At 50.8% G+C, this 18620-nt stretch overlaps 1 protein-coding gene across 1 annotated transcript; it reads left to right on the top strand.

Annotated features, from left to right (window-relative positions):
- Positions 1-463: 463 nt before the first annotated feature.
- On the top strand, positions 464-17049 carry LOC306769330 (sodium/hydrogen exchanger 9B2; the record flags this gene model as incomplete). Its single annotated transcript, XM_079257896.1, has 18 exons — positions 464-535; positions 3355-3444; positions 4106-4202; positions 6961-7131; positions 7621-7763; positions 7856-7983; positions 8097-8178; positions 8678-8771; positions 8844-8950; positions 9024-9173; positions 9249-9357; positions 9437-9573; positions 9702-9876; positions 10022-10103; positions 10637-10752; positions 15573-15716; positions 16238-16369; positions 16943-17049. The coding sequence occupies 18 exons, from the start codon at positions 464-466 to the stop codon at positions 17047-17049; spliced, it is 2136 nt and encodes a 711-aa protein (XP_079114022.1).
- Positions 17050-18620: the final 1571 nt, after the last annotated feature.

An 18620-nucleotide genomic window follows, 5' to 3' on the forward strand; every position in this document is an offset into this window, starting at 1 on the left:
TAAACAGCCTTATTGTGGTGTATTACTGTTACCGACCGCTGTCAGAACTTGGTGTGAACTCTGCCCCCAAGTGGATGAAGTGACGTGGTAACCATGGCAACGTAAAAAAATGACGTCCACATTTACAAACGTAAAGCAGCAGAAATGGACCCTACGTTGGAGTTTTCCTGTGAAAGACGACATATGAAGTTAAACTGACAGTAAATAAAAGGTTGCAGATGCAGATTTTTACAGCTGTTCCCTGAAGGCAGCGTGACGCCCCGCAGGTTTACATGTTTCCTTGCTCCAACACATCTGATGGTTGCCAGGTTCTGTATGGTGGCACATCAGTTTGAGTCAGGTGTGTTGCAGCAGGGAAACATCTACAACCTGCAGTTATGTCGATGAGGACCGGAGAGTAAACAGGGTTTCTCAGGGGGGAAACAGGGGCCGGCTCTCTGACTTCCAGCTGTGTGTGTTTCAGATGATGGATGAAGAGGCCACCAAGCGTTACGTCCGGAGCAGCGACGACGGGATGCAGCACAAACCGGCTCAGGTAGAGACCGCCTCCTCAGAGATATGAGACCATGTGTTGGCATGGCAACAACTGGGGAACAGGTCTGATTGGTCAACCCTTTAAGTCGTTATGGCATCAGATGTGTGTGTTTAGTCTGATAAATTAATCCTGAACAATGTGGAAACATGGCCTCATGCCTTTCCGTCAGCCAATCAGACGTCAGTATTTCCATCGTCTTGTTCCTCCTGCTGCGCACAAATATAAATATCCAAGCAGCCAATCACATGGCAGCGTGTAGTCATGGTGACGACGACTTGCTGAGGTTCAAACTGAGCATCGGAGATTTCCAGTTGTTGGTCTGAGTGTTTACTGAGATTTTCACCCACAACCAGTTCCAGTGTTTCCAGAGAGGGTCTGAGGAGAGAAAACATCCTGAAACGGAGCAAAAACCAGTTCTGACTGGTTTCCATCTCAGCTCAGATTCTCCTGCAGAACCTTTTATAAGCCTGCAGCGCCGGGTCTGACACCGTTTGTCCACCAGGTGGCGCCGCTGGCCCCCGCTTCAGGTCTCTTTAGTTCTACCATGTTAGCAGCTGTAATCTGATTACAGCTCCATACCACCTGTTTCTGAGTAAGTCACCTGGTAACCAGGTTACCGACACATGCAGGTTACCTGGTTACCGACACATGCAGGTTACCTGGTAACCAGGTTACCAACACATGCTGGTTACCTGGTTACCGACACATGCAGGTTACCTGGTAACCAGGTTACCGACACATGCAGGTTACCAGGTTACCGACACATGCAGGTTACCTGGTAACCAGGTTACCGACACATGCTGGTTACCTGGTTACCTGGTTACCAGGTTACCAGGTTACCTGGTTACTAACATATCGGTGTCGGTTTAATCATTACGAGCAGAAATCCTATTCACTAAGCAGCAAAGAGCCGGATGGAGGGAGGAGCAGACGTGTGGCGGTGGAGGAATAGTCGGGATCCGGTCCGAACTGGAAGTTTCCATAGATACCGTCTCTCAGGACAAACAGCTGATCTGGAGTGAAGCAATCATCCCCAGATGAAGTCACTCCACAGCAGCTCCACCTTCTCCACCCGTCCGGTGTCCTCCGCTCACCTTCTCCACCCGCCTGGTGTCCTCCGCCCACCTTCTCCACCCGCCCGGTGTCCTCCGCTCACCTTCTCCACCCGCCCGGTGTCCTCCGCCCACCTTCTCCACCCGCCCGGTGTCCTCCGCCCACCTTCTCCACCCGCCCGGTGTCCTCCGCTCACCTTCTCCACCCGCCCGGTGTCCTCCGCCCACCTTCTCCACCCGCCCGGTGTCCTCCGCCCACCTTCTCCACCCGCCCGGTGTCCTCCGCTCACCTTCTCCACCCGCCCGGTGTCCTCCGCCCACCTTCTCCACCCGCCCGGTGTCCTCCGCCCACCTTCTCCACCCGCCCGGTGGCCTCCGCCCACCTTCTCCACCCGCCCGGTGTCCTCCGCCCACCTTCTCCACCCGCCCGGTGTCCTCCGCTCACCTTCTCCACCCGCCCGGTGTCCTCCGCCCACCTTCTCCACCCGTCCGGTGTCCTCCGCCCACCTTCTCCACCCGTCCGGTGTCCTCCGCTCACCTTCTCCACCCGCCCGGTGTCCTCCGCTCACCTTCTCCACCCGCCCGGTGTCCTCCGCCCACCTTCTCCACCCGCCCGGTGTCCTCCGCCCACCTTCTCCACCCGCCCGGTGTCCTCCGCTCACCTTCTCCACCCGTCCGGTGTCCTCCGCCCACCTTCTCCACCCGCCCGGTGTCCTCCGCTCACCTTCTCCACCCGCCCGGTGTCCTCCGCTCACCTTCTCCACCCGCCCGGTGGCCTCCGCCCACCTTCTCCACCCGCCCGGTGGCCTCCGCCCACCTTCTCCACCCGCCCGGTGTCCTCCGCTCACCTTCTCCACCCGCCCGGTGTCCTCCGCCCACCTTCTCCACCCGCCCGGTGGCCTCCGCCCACCTTCTCCACCCGCCCGGTGGCCTCCGCCCACCTTCTCCACCCGCCCGGTGTCCTCCGCTCACCTTCTCCACCCGCCCGGTGTCCTCCGCTCACCTTCTCCACCCGTCCGGTGTCCTCCGCCCACCTTCTCCACCCGCCCGGTGTCCTCCGCCCACCTTCTCCACCCGCCCGGTGTCCTCCGCCCACCTTCTCCACCCGTCCGGTGTCCTCCGCCCACCTTCTCCACCCGCCCGGTGTCCTCCGCCCACCTTCTCCACCCGCCCGGTGTCCTCCGCCCACCTTCTCCACCCGCCCGGTGTCCTCCGCCCACCTTCTCCACCCGCCCGGTGTCCTCCGCCCACCTTCTCCACCCGCCCGGTGGCCTCCGCCCACCTTTTCCACCCGCCCGGTGGCCTCCGCCCACCTTCTCCACACGCCCGGTGGCCTCCGCCCACCTTCTCCACCCGCCCGGTGTCCTCCGCTCACCTTCTCCACCCGCCCGGTGGCCTCCGCTCACCTTCTCCACCCGCCCGGTGGCCTCCGCCCACCTTCTCCACCCGCCCGGTGGCCTCCGCCCACCTTCTCCACCCGCCCGGTGTCCTCCGCCCACCTTCTCCACCCGCCCGGTGTCCTCCGCTCACCTTCTCCACCCGCCCGGTGGCCTCCGCCCACCTTCTCCACCCGCCCGGTGTCCTCCGCCCACCTTCTCCACCTGCTTCATCCGTATTCTGCCTGAACTGTCCTGTCATCATCTGGAAGCTTCCACACACACATCTCACCACACACTCCGTTTGGCAGCACCACAACGGGACAAAGGGCGACTCGCTCCACTGACTGTGTCACTATGTCTCTCGTCCCTCTCTCTCTCTCTGGTAAAGAGAGGGAGTAAAGTCCAGGATGAGCAGGAGGAGAGAGAGATCACCGTGCTGCCGCGGAGGACGGCGGAGGGACCGGGCGACTCGGCCGGGGTGAGCGCTCACACACACACACACACACACACACACACACACACACACACACACACACACACACACACACACACACACGGCTGAGCAGGCCCAGGCTGAGTCAGGTCTTTACATTGGAATCCCAGAACCAGACTGGGAACAGAACAGAACCAGACTGGGAACAGAACAGAACCAGACTGGGAACAGAACAGAACCAGACTGGGACCAGAACCAGACTGGGACCAGAGCAGAACCTGACTGGGACCAGAACCAGACTGGGACTGGAACAGAACCAGACTGGGACCAGAACAGAACCAGACTGGGACCAGAGCAGAACCAGAGTGGGACCAGAACCTGACTGGGACCAGGACAGAACCAGACTGGGAACAGAACAGAACCAGACTGGGAACAGAACAGAACCAGACAGGGACCAGAACCTGACTGGGACCAGGACAGAACCAGACAGGGACCAGAACCAGACTGGGACTGGAACAGAACCAGACAGGGACCAGAACCAGACTGGGACTGGAACAGAACCAGACTGGGACCAGAACAGAACCAGACTGGGACGATGCCAGAGATAGGGTTCTACTGGGTCAGTTGAGACTTCCAGAACTGGAAGATGGAACTGGTGAACAACGTCCAGATGTCTCCAAACCAGTTTGTGTTTGTGTGAAAGCAGATGAAGATGCTGGACTTGTCTTCCTCCTGGTCCTGTGGGGTTCTGAGGGACCGATGTCCTCGACCACGCGGACTCATCGCTCTGCTTGTCACTAAAGGTACAAAATGTCACCAGTTCAAGACTGGAAGGTAAACCAGAATCCCATCAGGTCACCTTCATCCCAGTAGAAGAACCTGGAAGAGCTTTCACTGGTGTAACTGGGAACAGGTCGGTAACGTGACTGGTGTAACTGGGAACAGGTCGGTAACATGACTGGTGTAACTGGGAACAGGTCGGTAACATGACTGGTGTAACTGGGAACAGGTCGGTAACATGACTGGTGTAACTGGGAACAGGTCGGTAACATGACAGGTTTAACTGGGAACAGGTCGGTAACATGACTGGTGTAACTGGGAACAGGTCGGTAACATGACTGGTTTAACTGGGAACAGGTCGGTAACATGACTGGTGTAACTGGGAACAGGTCGGTAACATGACTGGTGTAACTGGGAACAGGTCGGTAACGTGACTGGTGTAACTGGGAACAGGTCGGTAACATGACTGGTGTAACTGGGAACAGGTCGGTAACGTGACTGGTGTAACTGGGAACAGGTCGGTAACATGACTGGTGTAACTGGGAACAGGTCGGTAACATGACTGGTGTAACTGGGAACAGGTCGGTAACATGACTGGTTTAACTGGGAACAGGTCGGTAACATGACTGGTGTAACTGGGAACAGGTCGGTAACATGACTGGTGTAACTGGGAACAGGTCGGTAACATGACTGGTGTAACTGGGAACAGGTCGGTAACATGACTGGTGTAACTGGGAACAGGTCGGTAACATGACTGGTGTAACTGGGAACAGGTCGGTAACATGACTGGTGTAACTGGGAACAGGTCGGTAACATGACTGGTGTAACTGGGAACAGGTCGGTAACATGACTGGTGTAACTGGGAACAGGTCGGTAACATGACTGGTGTAACTGGGAACAGGTCGGTAACATGACTGGTGTAACTGGGAACAGGTCGGTAACGTGACTGGTGTAACTGGGAACAGGTCGGTAACATGACTGGTGTAACTGGGAACAGGTCGGTAACGTGACTGGTGTAACTGGGAACAGGTCGGTAACATGACTGGTGTAACTGGGAACAGGTCGGTAACATGACTGGTGTAACTGGGAACAGGTCGGTAACATGACTGGTGTAACTGGGAACAGGTCGGTAACATGACTGGTGTAACTGGGAACAGGTCGGTAACATGACTGGTCTAACTGGGAACAGGTCGGTAACGTGACTGGTTTAACTGGGAACAGGTCGGTAACATGACTGGTGTAACTGGGAACAGGTCGGTAACATGACTGGTGTAACTGGGAACAGGTCGGTAACATGACTGGTGTAACTGGGAACAGGTCGGTAACATGACTGGTGTAACTGGGAACAGGTCGGTAACATGACTGGTGTAACTGGGAACAGGTCGGTAACATGACTGGTGTAACTGGGAACAGGTCGGTAACATGACTGGTGTAACTGGGAACAGGTCGGTAACATGACTGGTTTAACTGGGAACAGGTCGGTAACATGACTGGTGTAACTGGGAACAGGTCGGTAACATGACTGGTGTAACTGGGAACAGGTCGGTAACATGACTGGTTTAACTGGGAACAGGTCGGTAACATGACTGGTGTAACTGGGAACAGGTCGGTAACATGACTGGTGTAACTGGGAACAGGTCGGTAACATGACTGGTGTAACTGGGCATGCATCTCTGATGGGATGGGGTTGCATTAGTGCCGATGGCGTGGGCAGCTTCCACATCTGGGAAGCTCCATCAATGCTGAAACATCTGCTCCCATCCAGACAACGTCTCTTTCAGGGAAGACCTTGCAGGTTCCACCATGCTGGACCACATCCTGCATCATCACAGCAGCATGGTGGAACAGGAGAACTGGTCTGCTGCAGTCCACAACCTTCACCAGTACAAAACATCTGGAGCATCATGGAGGCTGCATCAGATCAGAATAGGACAACATTCCTCTCTTAAACTTTAGTGAAATGTCTTCTCACTTCCCATATGTTTACAGACAGTTGTTAAAAGATGAGGGATGCCAACAGTGCTAGACATCACACTGGAACTACTTTTTACATATGCTAACAGCTGCTAACAATGCTAAACCTTACCCTTGAGCTACTTTTTACACATATTACCAGCTGCTAAAAATGCTAAACCAAATCCTGAAACTACTTTTTTACACATAATAACAGCTGCTAACAATGCTAAACATCTACCTGGAACTACTTTTTACACATGCTAACAGCTGCTAACAATGCTAAACATCTACCTGGAACTACTTTTTACACATGCTAACAGCTGCTAATAATTCTAAACGTTACCCATAAACTACTTTTTACACATAATAACAGCTGCTAATAATTCTAAACGTTACCCATAAACTACTTTTTACACATATTAACAGCTGCTAACAATGCTAAACATCTACCTGGAACTACTTTTTACACATGCTAACAGCTGCTAATAATTCTAAACCTTACCCATGAACTACTTTTTACACATATTAACAGCTGCTAAAAATGATAAACATCACCCTGGAATAACCTTTTAAACATGCTTACAGCTGCTAACAGCCCTAAACACCACCGTGTTCCAGCTGTTTACAGAAGTGTTTCCTGCATCAGATTTCCATCAGATCGTCAGTTTGACCACGTGACATGATGTTTACCTGCTTCTGGGAGGAAAACATGACCTGATGATATTCTGCTTGTCTTTACATTTAACCAGCGAACCAATGTTTTGTTGTGTTTTTCTAATAAGACAAATTTCAGGGGAAGTTTATGCATTTGCTATATGTTCTCAGCGTGTCTGTTCGCGCTGCTGTTTGGGGTTGTCTGGTCCATCACAGGAAGACAGTGTTTACCTGGAGGCAACCTGTTTGGCATCGTCATCCTCTTCATCTGCTCTGTGCTGGGAGGGAAGCTAGTGGGAATGATCCAGCTGCCCACCCTGCCCCCTTTTCCCCCACTGCTTGGTACGTACAACCAATCCCTTCCATTCTGCTGGGTGGACACGAGGGTCCATTGTTTTTGTTTACGTATTTCTGCGGACTTTGTTTACTTGGTGTTTTAATTGTTTATTGTCCGGTCTGTGTTTGGTGGTTATGGTAATGAGTTTTATAAGCTTTTAGCTAAGAGTGTGGACTTTCTGTGGATACCACACATGTCTATTTTTGTATCACTGACACAAAATTACACCTGTGAAAACATGATGTTTAGTCCTGGTGACCCCGGTACCGGGGGGGCTTGGGGCGACTAATATGATCCGGATTTATCCATCCAGAGTGGTGTAGTCTAACTTCACCTAACCTGGTCTAATCTGAACCTAGCAAGCAAGTCTCATCCTGTTCAGACTGTAAAAATGCTAAAGACGCGCGTGTGTGTGTGTGTGTGTGTCTGTGTGTGTGTGTGTGTGTGTGTGTGTGTGTGTGTGTGTGTCTGTGTGTGTGTGCGCGCGTGTGCAGGGATGCTGCTGGCTGGTCTGCTGTTACGTAACGTTCCCTACATAACGAAGGCCATCTTCATCGACACTCACTGGTCGGCAGCTCTGAGGAACATCGCCCTGTCAATCATCCTGACCAGAGCTGGACTGGGTCTTGACCCCTCGGTACCCCCCCCTCCCCCCTCACATGCACACACACACACACTTCAGAGTATATGCTGGTGTGTTGATGTTGCTCTCGCTGTGTGTGTGTGCAGGCGTTGAGCCGTCTGAAGGCGGTGTGTGTCCGTGTTGCTGTTGGTCCATGCATGGTAGAGGCCTGCATTGTTGCTGTGGTTTCCCACTTCCTGCTGAGCCTGCCGTGGGTGTGGAGCTTCATACTGGGGTAACACACACACACACACACACACACAGATATGTATGAGTGAGGATGTTGCAAACGTTCTGCGTCACACCTCGAGCAGATTGACAAACGGGAAAACGTAACTGTGTGTGTAGTTTTGTTCTAGCTGCAGTGTCGCCGGCTGTCGTGGTTCCTTCGATGCTGCTGCTGCAGAGAGAAGGATACGGCGTGGAGAAGGTAAATCATCACCGGCCGCAGGAAGCTGCCATGCTGCGTTCTGCCACCAGGGGGGACCAAACACACCAGAAGAACCTCCTCAAGTCCCAGTAGAACCTCAAAGATTTGATTCTTTACAGGAGAAACCAAACCTTTTCAGTTCATGCTCTTCTTTCCCTCATAAAGGCTTTAAATGGATCCACTAGAAGCTTCTCATTAACTCCTTCAGGCCTGACAGTCTTCTTCTTTCTTCCTCATTTGTTCTCTTTGTTTTTACAAAGAAAATGTAAACGAAGGGGTAAACCGCTTCTATCTGGTCTGAGAGAAACCAAACCAGGGATGATACCGACACTATATCATCCCAGTAGGCCGAAACTCTGTGCAACTGGAAAATTACACGTAAACACAAAGAGATTAATGTGTTCATATGGGGAGTCAACACGTTAATTTCGGTGAAAGCATGAACACATACGTGTAAAAACACACGTAAACATAAATGTGATGGATGTCCTGCTTCCAGGGAATCCCCACCCTGCTGATGGCTGCTGGAAGCTTCGATGATATTTTAGCCATCACCGGCTTCTCCACCTGCCTGGGAATCGCCTTCTCCACAGGTCGGCCTGCTTGCCGTCTCATCCTGAGCTGCACGGCTCGGGCCTTTTCTACATGATGTGTTGGTCTTTCAGGCTCGACGTGGATGAACGTGCTGAAAGGTCTGCTGGAGGTGGTGGGGGGCGTCCTGGCTGGGCTCACCCTGGGCCTGTTCTTGTGCCTTTTCCCCAGCAATGACCAGGTTGACTTTCTTTCATGGTTAATGTGCTGAAACCGTGTCAGACTGTGCGTCAGCATCCCGTGTCTGTCTGCAGGAGGACCTGGTGCTGAGCAGGACTCTCATGCTGCTGGGCCTGTCCGTGTTTTCAGTCTTCTGCGGCCATGTTGTTGGCTTCGCCGGAGCCGGCGGCCTCTGTACCTTGGTGCTGTCGTTCTTGGCCGCTCTGAGATGGAAGAGCGACAAGGTGAAGCCAGAAAGATCACATCAAACCAGTTAAACGTTTGGTGAGAAATACAGGAAATTCTCGGTTCTTGTTCAGGTCCCAGTGGCAGCCATGGTGGGCCGGTCCTGGGACGTCTTTCAGCCGCTTCTGTTCGGGCTGATTGGAGCTGAGATCACTGTTACAGCCCTCAGCCCCGACACCGTGGGTAAGAACCGGACTGAACTGGTTTCAGACATGCCACAAACATTTGCTAGCTTTTAAGTTCGGCCTCTCTGTGGACGCAGGTCTGGGTCTGGCCTGCATCTGCATGGGTTTGGTCATCCGGCTCCTTGTCACCTTCCTGCTGGTTCATTTTGGAGGATTTAACCTGAAGGAGAAAGTCTTCATCGCCGCGGCCTGGCTGCCGAAGGCCACCGTGCAGGTCTGTAGGGTAAAATCCCTCCCAAACAGAGTCTAGTTCATCGTTTGCAGACCTGAACCCAGGATCCAGAGAACCATTTCTCCGTTGTGGTGAAGCTAATGCTCCCTTTTGGCTTCGTCATGTGCCAGGCTGCTATTGGCTCCAAGGCGTTGGACATGGCGAGGGAGAAGGAGGACGAGACCTTGATCAAGTTTGGTCTGGACGTGCTAACGCTAGCAGTGCTAGCCATCCTGACCACAGCTCCCATTGGTGCGCTGGGCATCGGACTGGCAGGACCACGCCTCCTGGCTCGGCATGTCAAAGGTCAGCACACACTATTGGTGCGCTGGAAGAGACAAAATTCCCTGTTCCTCCTTCAGCTCGCGGCTGGTTTCTCAGTCTGAATTTGGTCTTTATGAAACGGTGAAACACAAATTATTTCTTCACCAAAAATTTTTCTTCCTTCCAGCCAATGAGACAGACGAGTCGCCGCCACGCTGCCACAGTGAACCCATTCAGGAAAAGCTTAGCGGGACCCTGGAGAGCCGCCTGTGACGCTCTGGACGAAGTGAATCCAGTTCTTACAGCATCGCTGATCATGTCTCTGCAGAAGGTTTTACATGTATTTGTCCGCGATTTGGAGTAAAACAAGGAATCAGAGCGGATGTTGCCTCATGCCGACGCCGCTGACGCTCATTTCCTGCTTTACAGACGTTGTGGCCTGAAAAAGATTTATTTTCAGCTGATTTCCTGAAAAATCTGCATGAAGGTCTGAGAATAAATAACCAAAAGGATGTGATGTAGGCAGTTTTTCCTGCTGTGGAAATGTTTTTAGGTGTGAATCTGACTCGGAGCTGAAACGCAGGTCTGCCTGGTTCTGCTGCTGGTTCTAACTGGACCTCATTCGTTTCCGGGACCTTCCACCAACATTTCACTTGTTTGATCAAAACCAGTTTGTCTTATTTCCTGTCAGTAAAAAACACAAATAAAATTTCACGTTTCTGCTTGTTTACAAAGCCTTTTAAGCTGTTAAAATACATAAAACTGTGTAAAGCACGTCAGACTTCAGCCTCCTTTCCTGCAGGGAGGTGCTGTTGCATGTCCAAACAGCCCGCAGTCACACCACCGTGGTCTCCGCCGACTCCACTGGGAGCGTAAAGCAGCCGAGCTGCTCATCTCTGATGAGCTGGCAGCTTGAAGGTAGGGGGGAGGTGTCATGGCCTTTAACATCTCAGGTCATGTGACCAAAATGCAGAAACCAAACAAACAATGTGTAACATGATACGTTTGTGTCCCCATACCACTAGACCCCCATGCTACTGGGCCTCCATGCAACTAGGCCCCTGTAAAAGAATAAATTATTCCTTTGATCAAAAGGGGTTTTAGGAGTGGAAGAATTACCCCGCACTTAATACAGACTTGTAGAGACTCGATTCCCGTCATGTTCACGCTTGGTACCGAAGCACAGATCGAAAGAGAATCTTGTATATAGAAAGATTATTTATTTTACATATTTCCAGATCATGATGAGGAACGCAGACCCAGGCAGAAGCGCCCCGACCTGCTCTCTGTCTCTACCTCTAGGCCCCCATGCCACTAGGCCCCCATGCAACTAGGCCCTCTATGCCACTGGGCCCCCATACCACTCAGCCCCCATGCCACTGGGCCCCCATCCAATTGGGCGCCAATGCCCCCAGGCCCATATGCCACCAAGCCCTAATGCCATCAGGCCTCTTTTCCACTAGACCCCATGCAATAATGTCCCAATGCCACTGGACCATAATGCCACTGGGCCCCCATACCACTAGGCCTCAATGCCACTAGGGACCAATGCCAGTGGGCCCCCATGTCACTAAGCCCCCATACCAGTAGGCCCTCTATGCCACTGGGCCCCCATAATACTGGGCCCAGATACCACTAGGTCCCCAGGCCCCCATACCAGTAGGCCCTCTATGCCACTGGGCCCCCATAATACTGGGCCCAGATACCACTAGGTCCCCAGGCCCCCATACCAGTAGACCCTCTATGCCACTGGGCCCCCATAATACTGGGCCCAGATACCACTAGGTCCCCAGGCCCCCATACCAGTAGGCCCTCTATGCCACTGGGCCCCCATAATACTGGGCCCAGATACCACTAGGTCCCCAGGCCCCCATACCAGTAGGCCCTCTATGCCACTGGGCCCCCATAGAACTTGGCCCCTGTTAAGTTTAAACCCTTAACAGCTTTACATAGTTATCATTAAATAAGGAGGAAGCCAGACGAGACGATCTTGTTTTATTTGCAAGGAGGCTCGTCTGAAGCCTAAGCTTCAAAAAACCTCCAAGCCCCTTATTGAAAGGTACCATGTGACATTCATGCAATATGATACAATACAATGTGTATGTACGTGCACAAACGGTGCACGTATGTGGGTGCGATTTCAGTCCATGTGAGCATGTGGACGATGTGTGTGTGTGCGTGTGTGTGTGTGTGTGTGTGTGTGTGTCTGTGCTTGGTTCAGAAGTTCAATGTGTGTGCACAATCCTTTTCCTGTAATCGTTCTTCTGGGGCCAGATGTTTTCCAGACCACTGTTCAATGTTCCATGGCATATCGCCCAGACATCCTGCTATCCAACTGAAGTCTTCTTCCGCGCACAGAAACCTTTTAACTTGTACATGCCGAGTAACATATCAGTGTGAGGTGAGATAGATGAGAAGTTATAATATAAACTGAAGGATGATATAAACTGAAGTCCCCAACAGCCTCCATGCAACCAGGCCCCCATACCACTAGGCCCCCATGCAACTAGGCCCCCAGGCCCGTATGCCACTAGACCCCAATGCCACTGGGCCCCCAATCCATCAGGCCCCCATTCCACTAGGCCTCAATGCCACTAGGCATCCATGCCATCAGGTTCCCATGCCACTAGGCCCCCATGCCATTGGGCCCCCATACAACTAGGCCAAGAGACCTCAATGCCACTGGGCCCCCAATCCATCCGGCCCCCATGCCACTGGGCCCCCAGGCCACTGGGCCCCCATGTCACTAGGCCGCAATACCACTAGGTCCCCATGCCATCAGGACCACATGCCACTAGGCCCCCATGCCATTGGGCCCTAATATCACTAGGCCTCCCATGCCACTGGGTCCCAATACCACGAGGCACCCATGCCATCAGACCCCAATGCCATTAGGCCCCCATGCCACTTGGCCCCAATACCACTAGGCCCCCATGCCACCGGACCCAATACCCGTCTTCAGCTGTCATGACCTCCATCAGTGTGGTTTGGATAAAATGCCGCTCCACGACGCCAGTAATGTGGCATTTAGCAGCTTCATCTTATTGGCGTCTTGTCCTCCAGTTCCTGACGGAACCAGATGGGGAAGGTTCAGACTGATCCACCTGCTTTCAGATGTGTTGAGTGTCATGGAGGCAACTCCCCGGTTTAGTGTGGATGAAAAGGCAAATTGCTGAATGATGTGTGCAGTTTTCCTGCCGTCCTGTTGACTGTTTCAGTTAACCCCCAGCTGCAGCCTGGAGAATGGGGCGGGGCTCGTTATTGGGCGGGGTTGGACGTCCAATTGAGGTGGTTCAAATGGTCGGGGTTGGATTACTAATTAAGCCTGGGGTTAGGGTAAGGTTAGGGTTAATCCAATCAAAATGTCCAACCCTGCCTCCTCAACATTTTGATTGAATTAACCCTGACCTTAACTAACTGACCCTAACCCCACTCCCATTTCACAGCCAACCTCACCCCATATCCAGCCCAGCCTCATTCTCCTCGCTGTTTTTTTTTTTTTTTTTTTTTTTTTGTCTTGTCCAGCATTTAAGCAGGCAAAATGGATTTTCTGGATGCTGTATTCTGCTGGGTAAATTTACTTTGCCAAGGGAAGCATTATAGATATTATGCTCCCCTTGATATTCTGGATTTTAATTATTTTGTTTTCTATTTATTTTGCATAATTGTTTGTATTACAAAGTTTGTACTGCTGGACCGGACCGGAGAGGACAGAAGAGGGACAGAAAGAGAATCGAAAAGAAGAGAAAACAGAAAACACCTTGAAGAGAGAAAACGAGAGAAAGGAAAAAAAAAGATTGAAAAAGAGAACAACCTACATACATTTGCATGTATATAAGCACACATACACACTCACTTATATTTATACACACATCCATACACCTATACACACTGGAGTCATGTTCCCCCTGCGGGAGGACGAAGCCATCAACTATCAGGAAAACCCAGAACAAACAAGCTAAATTAGACACACAGGAAGAAAACCAGCCGTTGTTAGTAAATAAACCTGCAGGCGACTCAGTGACTGTGTCACATGCAGAACATACAGAGTGGAACGTGTTCAGAGAAGAGAGATCATGCCAATGTGGCCCCGCCCACACAATGTGGCCCCGCCCACACAATGTGGCCCCGCCGCTAGGCCCCCATGCCAAGAGGAAGGTGCGGAGAATCCCGAGGCTCGAGCAGTTGGCGGCCGTCCCCAAGCACAGATCCCAACCGCCCCGCTCCGGCGCCAACCATGCATCCACCCAGGAGGTGGCAGAGGGGGGGCCCCAGCAGAGCCCCCCACGGTCAGGGGGAACGGGCCCCAGCAGGCTCGGACCGGCACACACCCCAGTTCCCCTTATACACTGTCCCCCCATACATGCCCATACTCCAACCCCACCCTTTCACCTCGCTCTACCTCTATACACCCACACACCCCCCATCACATACTCCACTCTACACACATACACACCCCCTAACCCCCCTTCCATCCGGCCTCATATTCCTTATACACACTACATCATACACGCATCCATCTCATTGTGTACCCCCTAACATGCCCCTTCCCATACCCCAGCCATCCGCGTCCCATTGCCCACCCACTTACCTTATTTCCCCCTTACCACCCCCCCCCCCCCCCCCCACAAACACACACACATAACACTCTCACCTTCCATTTATAACTTCACCCGTTCGCTCACAGTCACCCTCCTCTCTCCTTCCCAACATGCCCCGAGTGCGAGGGCAGGCCCCGACAAAGGCCCCCATGACCACCGCCCACCACCCCCAGTGCCCCCCCCCCCCCCCCCCCCCCCCCCCCCATCCCCACAGATGCAGCCGACCAGCACCCCCTCAGGGCCAGCCTTCTCCCAGCCAAGCCAGCCAGGGGCCCAGGTCTGTCGGACAGCACCCCTTTCCCCCCCGCCCGAACCCCTCCTCGCTGTTTGTAACTAACCACTTTTCAGCTTAGTGGTTGTGTTGGAGGTGTTCACCGCTCCGCAGGACTGACCCAGACACGGTTTGTTCTGAGAAGCAAGCTGCTCTTTCTGCTGCAGACACACTGTAATCACCCCAGCACTCCCAGAACCGCTCCGTCTGTGCTTTGTCAAGCCCCCTGCTCTGACCAGACAGTCCTTTCCAAACGCAGCTGCATTCAGATGAAGTCTGAAGACGCTTCATGTTGAAGTGTTTCAGTCACGTCGGCTGATCTGTGATGGAAAAACACAAGCTGACGCTCGCATCACACAGGATGTGAGACTTTTTTCATATTCCTGTTTCTCACTTCAGCACGAAGCCACAAGTCAAACATGTTTTAGAGGTGACAATCCGTATGAGGACAGGACTACACAGGACTGTCCTGTGTGGACGACGTCTCTGCTCCTGTTTTTACCTTCTGTCTGAAATGTTGCATTTTTAGCTCCTGTCTCTTTACGAGTCCATCTACAGGCCTGGTCAGCTCACAGTAGTCATATGTTTGAGATGCACTAGACCGCCCATGAGGCAGGAATTATGCAAATATGGGACATGGTGATGTCATCCAGTACAGGAAGTAAAGCTTGGACCACAAACGGGGCGTTTCAGGCAGTTCAGGAGCTTCTGTAGGAGGGAATAAATCATTTCAGGCTCTTTAACTCTGCAAAAGTTTATTCCTTTGACTATTTTCCCATAGTTTTCTAATTATTTGCTTCATTATTAAAGTTATTTCCTATTTATGTGAATATTCAATGTTTTCAAAACTCCTTTCTTCTGTTTAGACAAGCTGGTGATTCTGCAGAGCCCCGTCCTTCCAGTGAAGGAGGGAATGAATGTCACTCTGTCCTGTAAAGCAAAGACCTCTCCCTCCAACCTCCCAGCTGCTTTCTATAAAGATGGCTCCCTCATCAGGACTGAGTCTACAGGTCACATGACCCTCCACCATGTTAGCAGGTCTGATGAAGGTCTCTACAGGTGTAACATTAGTGATCATGGAGAGTCTCCACCCAGCTGGTTGTTTGTGAAAGGTAAAGCCAGCAGCTTGAATTTCAGTATGTTCTGAGGAAACATCATTAACCTGACCTGAACTTTTACTGTCATTGCTGAATGTGGTGACATGTGAAAAACATAAAATGAGTCATCTATACAGTTCTGACATCACATCTGAGTCAAACAACCATCACCTGATGATCCTTAAACCCTCATAAATGGATGTTTCCTTTCCTTTGATCTTAGCACATTTGGCTTTTCTGCTCATCCCGGACAAGCCCCCAAAGTGCAGAGGCTTTGTTTTGATCCCTGTTTGATATTAAAAGAATGTCATGCATGGAGCATACCATGTGTGCAGCTTTTCCTTACTGGACCATGTTTTCTTGGTGTGGTAGTAAACTCTGATCCAGTGAAGAGACTTAAGACTTTGCTAATGATCTGTCTTTGTTTATTCCAGCTGTTGATGCCCCAGCTTCGCATACTGCTCCGACACCTCCTGTGCTGAATGTAATACGACACATAACGGTGTGCTTACCATACTTCATCTGCACCATCGTTGCGGCATCTTTATATCGACACAAAGCCACAGGTAATGCTCGCCCAGATCGATGGTGATAGCTGGACGATGTTTACCATCTTCACTGTCTAATGTCCATCAAACTTCTGAGGTCGGAGAAAGACTTGATGGAAGTCACCTGGTGGTCTTCTAACAATGTCTTGATGCATGAACACAGTTACTTTCTGCATTACAGTCTAAAATAGACACTACTTTGTAAATCTTACAACTCTTAACATTTCAGCTTCAGAAATGTGGTTCTGTGGAAACAAGCAGACAAATTAGGAGTTGTCCAACGTTTCCCAGTAAACTTCACTGTGTGATTCATTTAAATGCTGTTTTCTCAGGAAAACTCCACCAAACACCTGAATTAGCTCTAGAATCACTGTTTAACATGCTTCATGTGAGTGAAACATGCTAACATGAGCTAACTAGCGGTCAACGGCATCCAGGTGAAGCTGATGGCCACGTCTTCTGCTTCCTGCAAACCTGATAAAGAAGCTTCAGAATTACTGTGGAACAAGATGGTGGAGAAAGTTTCTGACAGGACAGAAAACAACCAACTCCAACGTCCTGATTCATGACCGTTTTCCCTAAACTCTGCAGGAAGGAGCCTACCTGTTGCCAGGACAACGTCCCCACGCAGTGAGGACGATGAGGGAGCAGATGGTGATGATGCCACAGCTGATGTCACCACAGAGTATCATTTCTAAACTCTACTTTTCCTCCTTATTTCTCAGCTTTACTGCTCTGCATTGGTGTTGCTCTTTTTCCACTTTTTTTATGATTTTTTTCTACAAAATCTATTTAAAAATACTGCAGCTTCTGTGTTGTTTTAGAATTTCTGGGTTTGATGTTGGAAGTTTTGATCTCATGTGCTGAGCAAGTTGTAGAAAATAAAAACATTCATTCTTCCATTATCCTAACAGCTTAGTACGATGAAGGGTGGCGGGGAAGCTGGATCTATCCCAGCAGTGTTTGGGCGAAAGGCGGGGTACACCCTGGACAGCTCTCCAGTCCATTGCAGGGCGAGATTAAAAACATGAGTTTTATATTTCACCTCCAACAGTTTGTGTGAAAATGAAAATTTGTGAGTCCTTCAGGGCAGAAAGAAATGCTAAACACAAAACAAAAATAGCAGATTCAGTAACGCATGAATGAATGTAAAGAAGAAGATTATGAAGACAGTAAGGACTTTTCCACAAGGTTTGTATGCAGGCATCTAACAGACGGTCCAGGTACCCTGCAGCTTAACAAGATGTGACTTGTTGGAAAACAGAGAAAACACAACATTGTTTTATTTCTAGGAGTCAACTAGATGAGTGAAAACAGTTGTGAGTGGATCCTGAGTCAGTCTGATCAGGAACAACATGTCTGCTTGTAGAAAATCTTTATTTAAACTGAAGAACTGAACAGATCTAAATGTGTTACAACTGTGTAGTGAATTATCTTTAACGTTAATCTGGGATCCAATGTCTGAGTGACAGTGGGGTTTTTATTTTTAATTTGCTGTGTCCTTCGACAAGCGGACGACCTTGGGGCTCCACCCAGCCCTAAATTTATTATACGGTCAGGCAGGGAATACCGTAATATGACAATGATATTTGTCTAATAACAGATAACCACGAGCCTCAGAATACGCTTACTAGAGTAAGTTCTCGTCAGAGGGAACAAATCACTTCTCAAGATTGATCACGCTACCACGACTTCTTAAAATACAACATACTTTATTAAAACCACACCGGTTAAAATCAACAGGCACAAATTAAATTAATAATGGAACCAGAAATAGTGTCAGCAAGCATCAAATAATGATTTAGCCAAGATGAGAGAGAGAGAGGTAGAGAGAGTATGACAAGCTCAAGCCGAGCCAACAGCAAAAATGAAAAATACTTTTTTTTTTTAAGTAAAGTTATGTAAGCAGTTCACATAACTTGAACAACTAGGAAGGTTGACAAGTCTAATGAAATTTACTCCTTATGGCAAGGTAAACTATCAGGCGGATACCACGTGGGATGGATTTAAAAGGGCAGCTTCTGCTTACTAAGACACCAGCTTGTGATCGGAGACAGGAATAATGGATCAGTCTTACTTCAGCGTTTGGTGGTTGGGAACTCAATCCGCTTGGAGCCAGTAGACAAGAATTCAGTGTTCGTCCTTATACTTGTCCAAAGGGGACCTCCATAGATGTCAGGAGCTGCCTGGAACTGCCTGGTTTGCTTCTGACGCTGGACCCAACTCCGATAAGAATCCACGGGTCGCGGGTGCCGACAAAGTCCTGGGA

Source organism: Telmatherina bonti (genome assembly GCF_933228915.1).
Source record: "Telmatherina bonti genome assembly, chromosome: 18".
Taxonomy (NCBI): Eukaryota; Metazoa; Chordata; class Actinopteri; order Atheriniformes; family Telmatherinidae; genus Telmatherina; species Telmatherina bonti.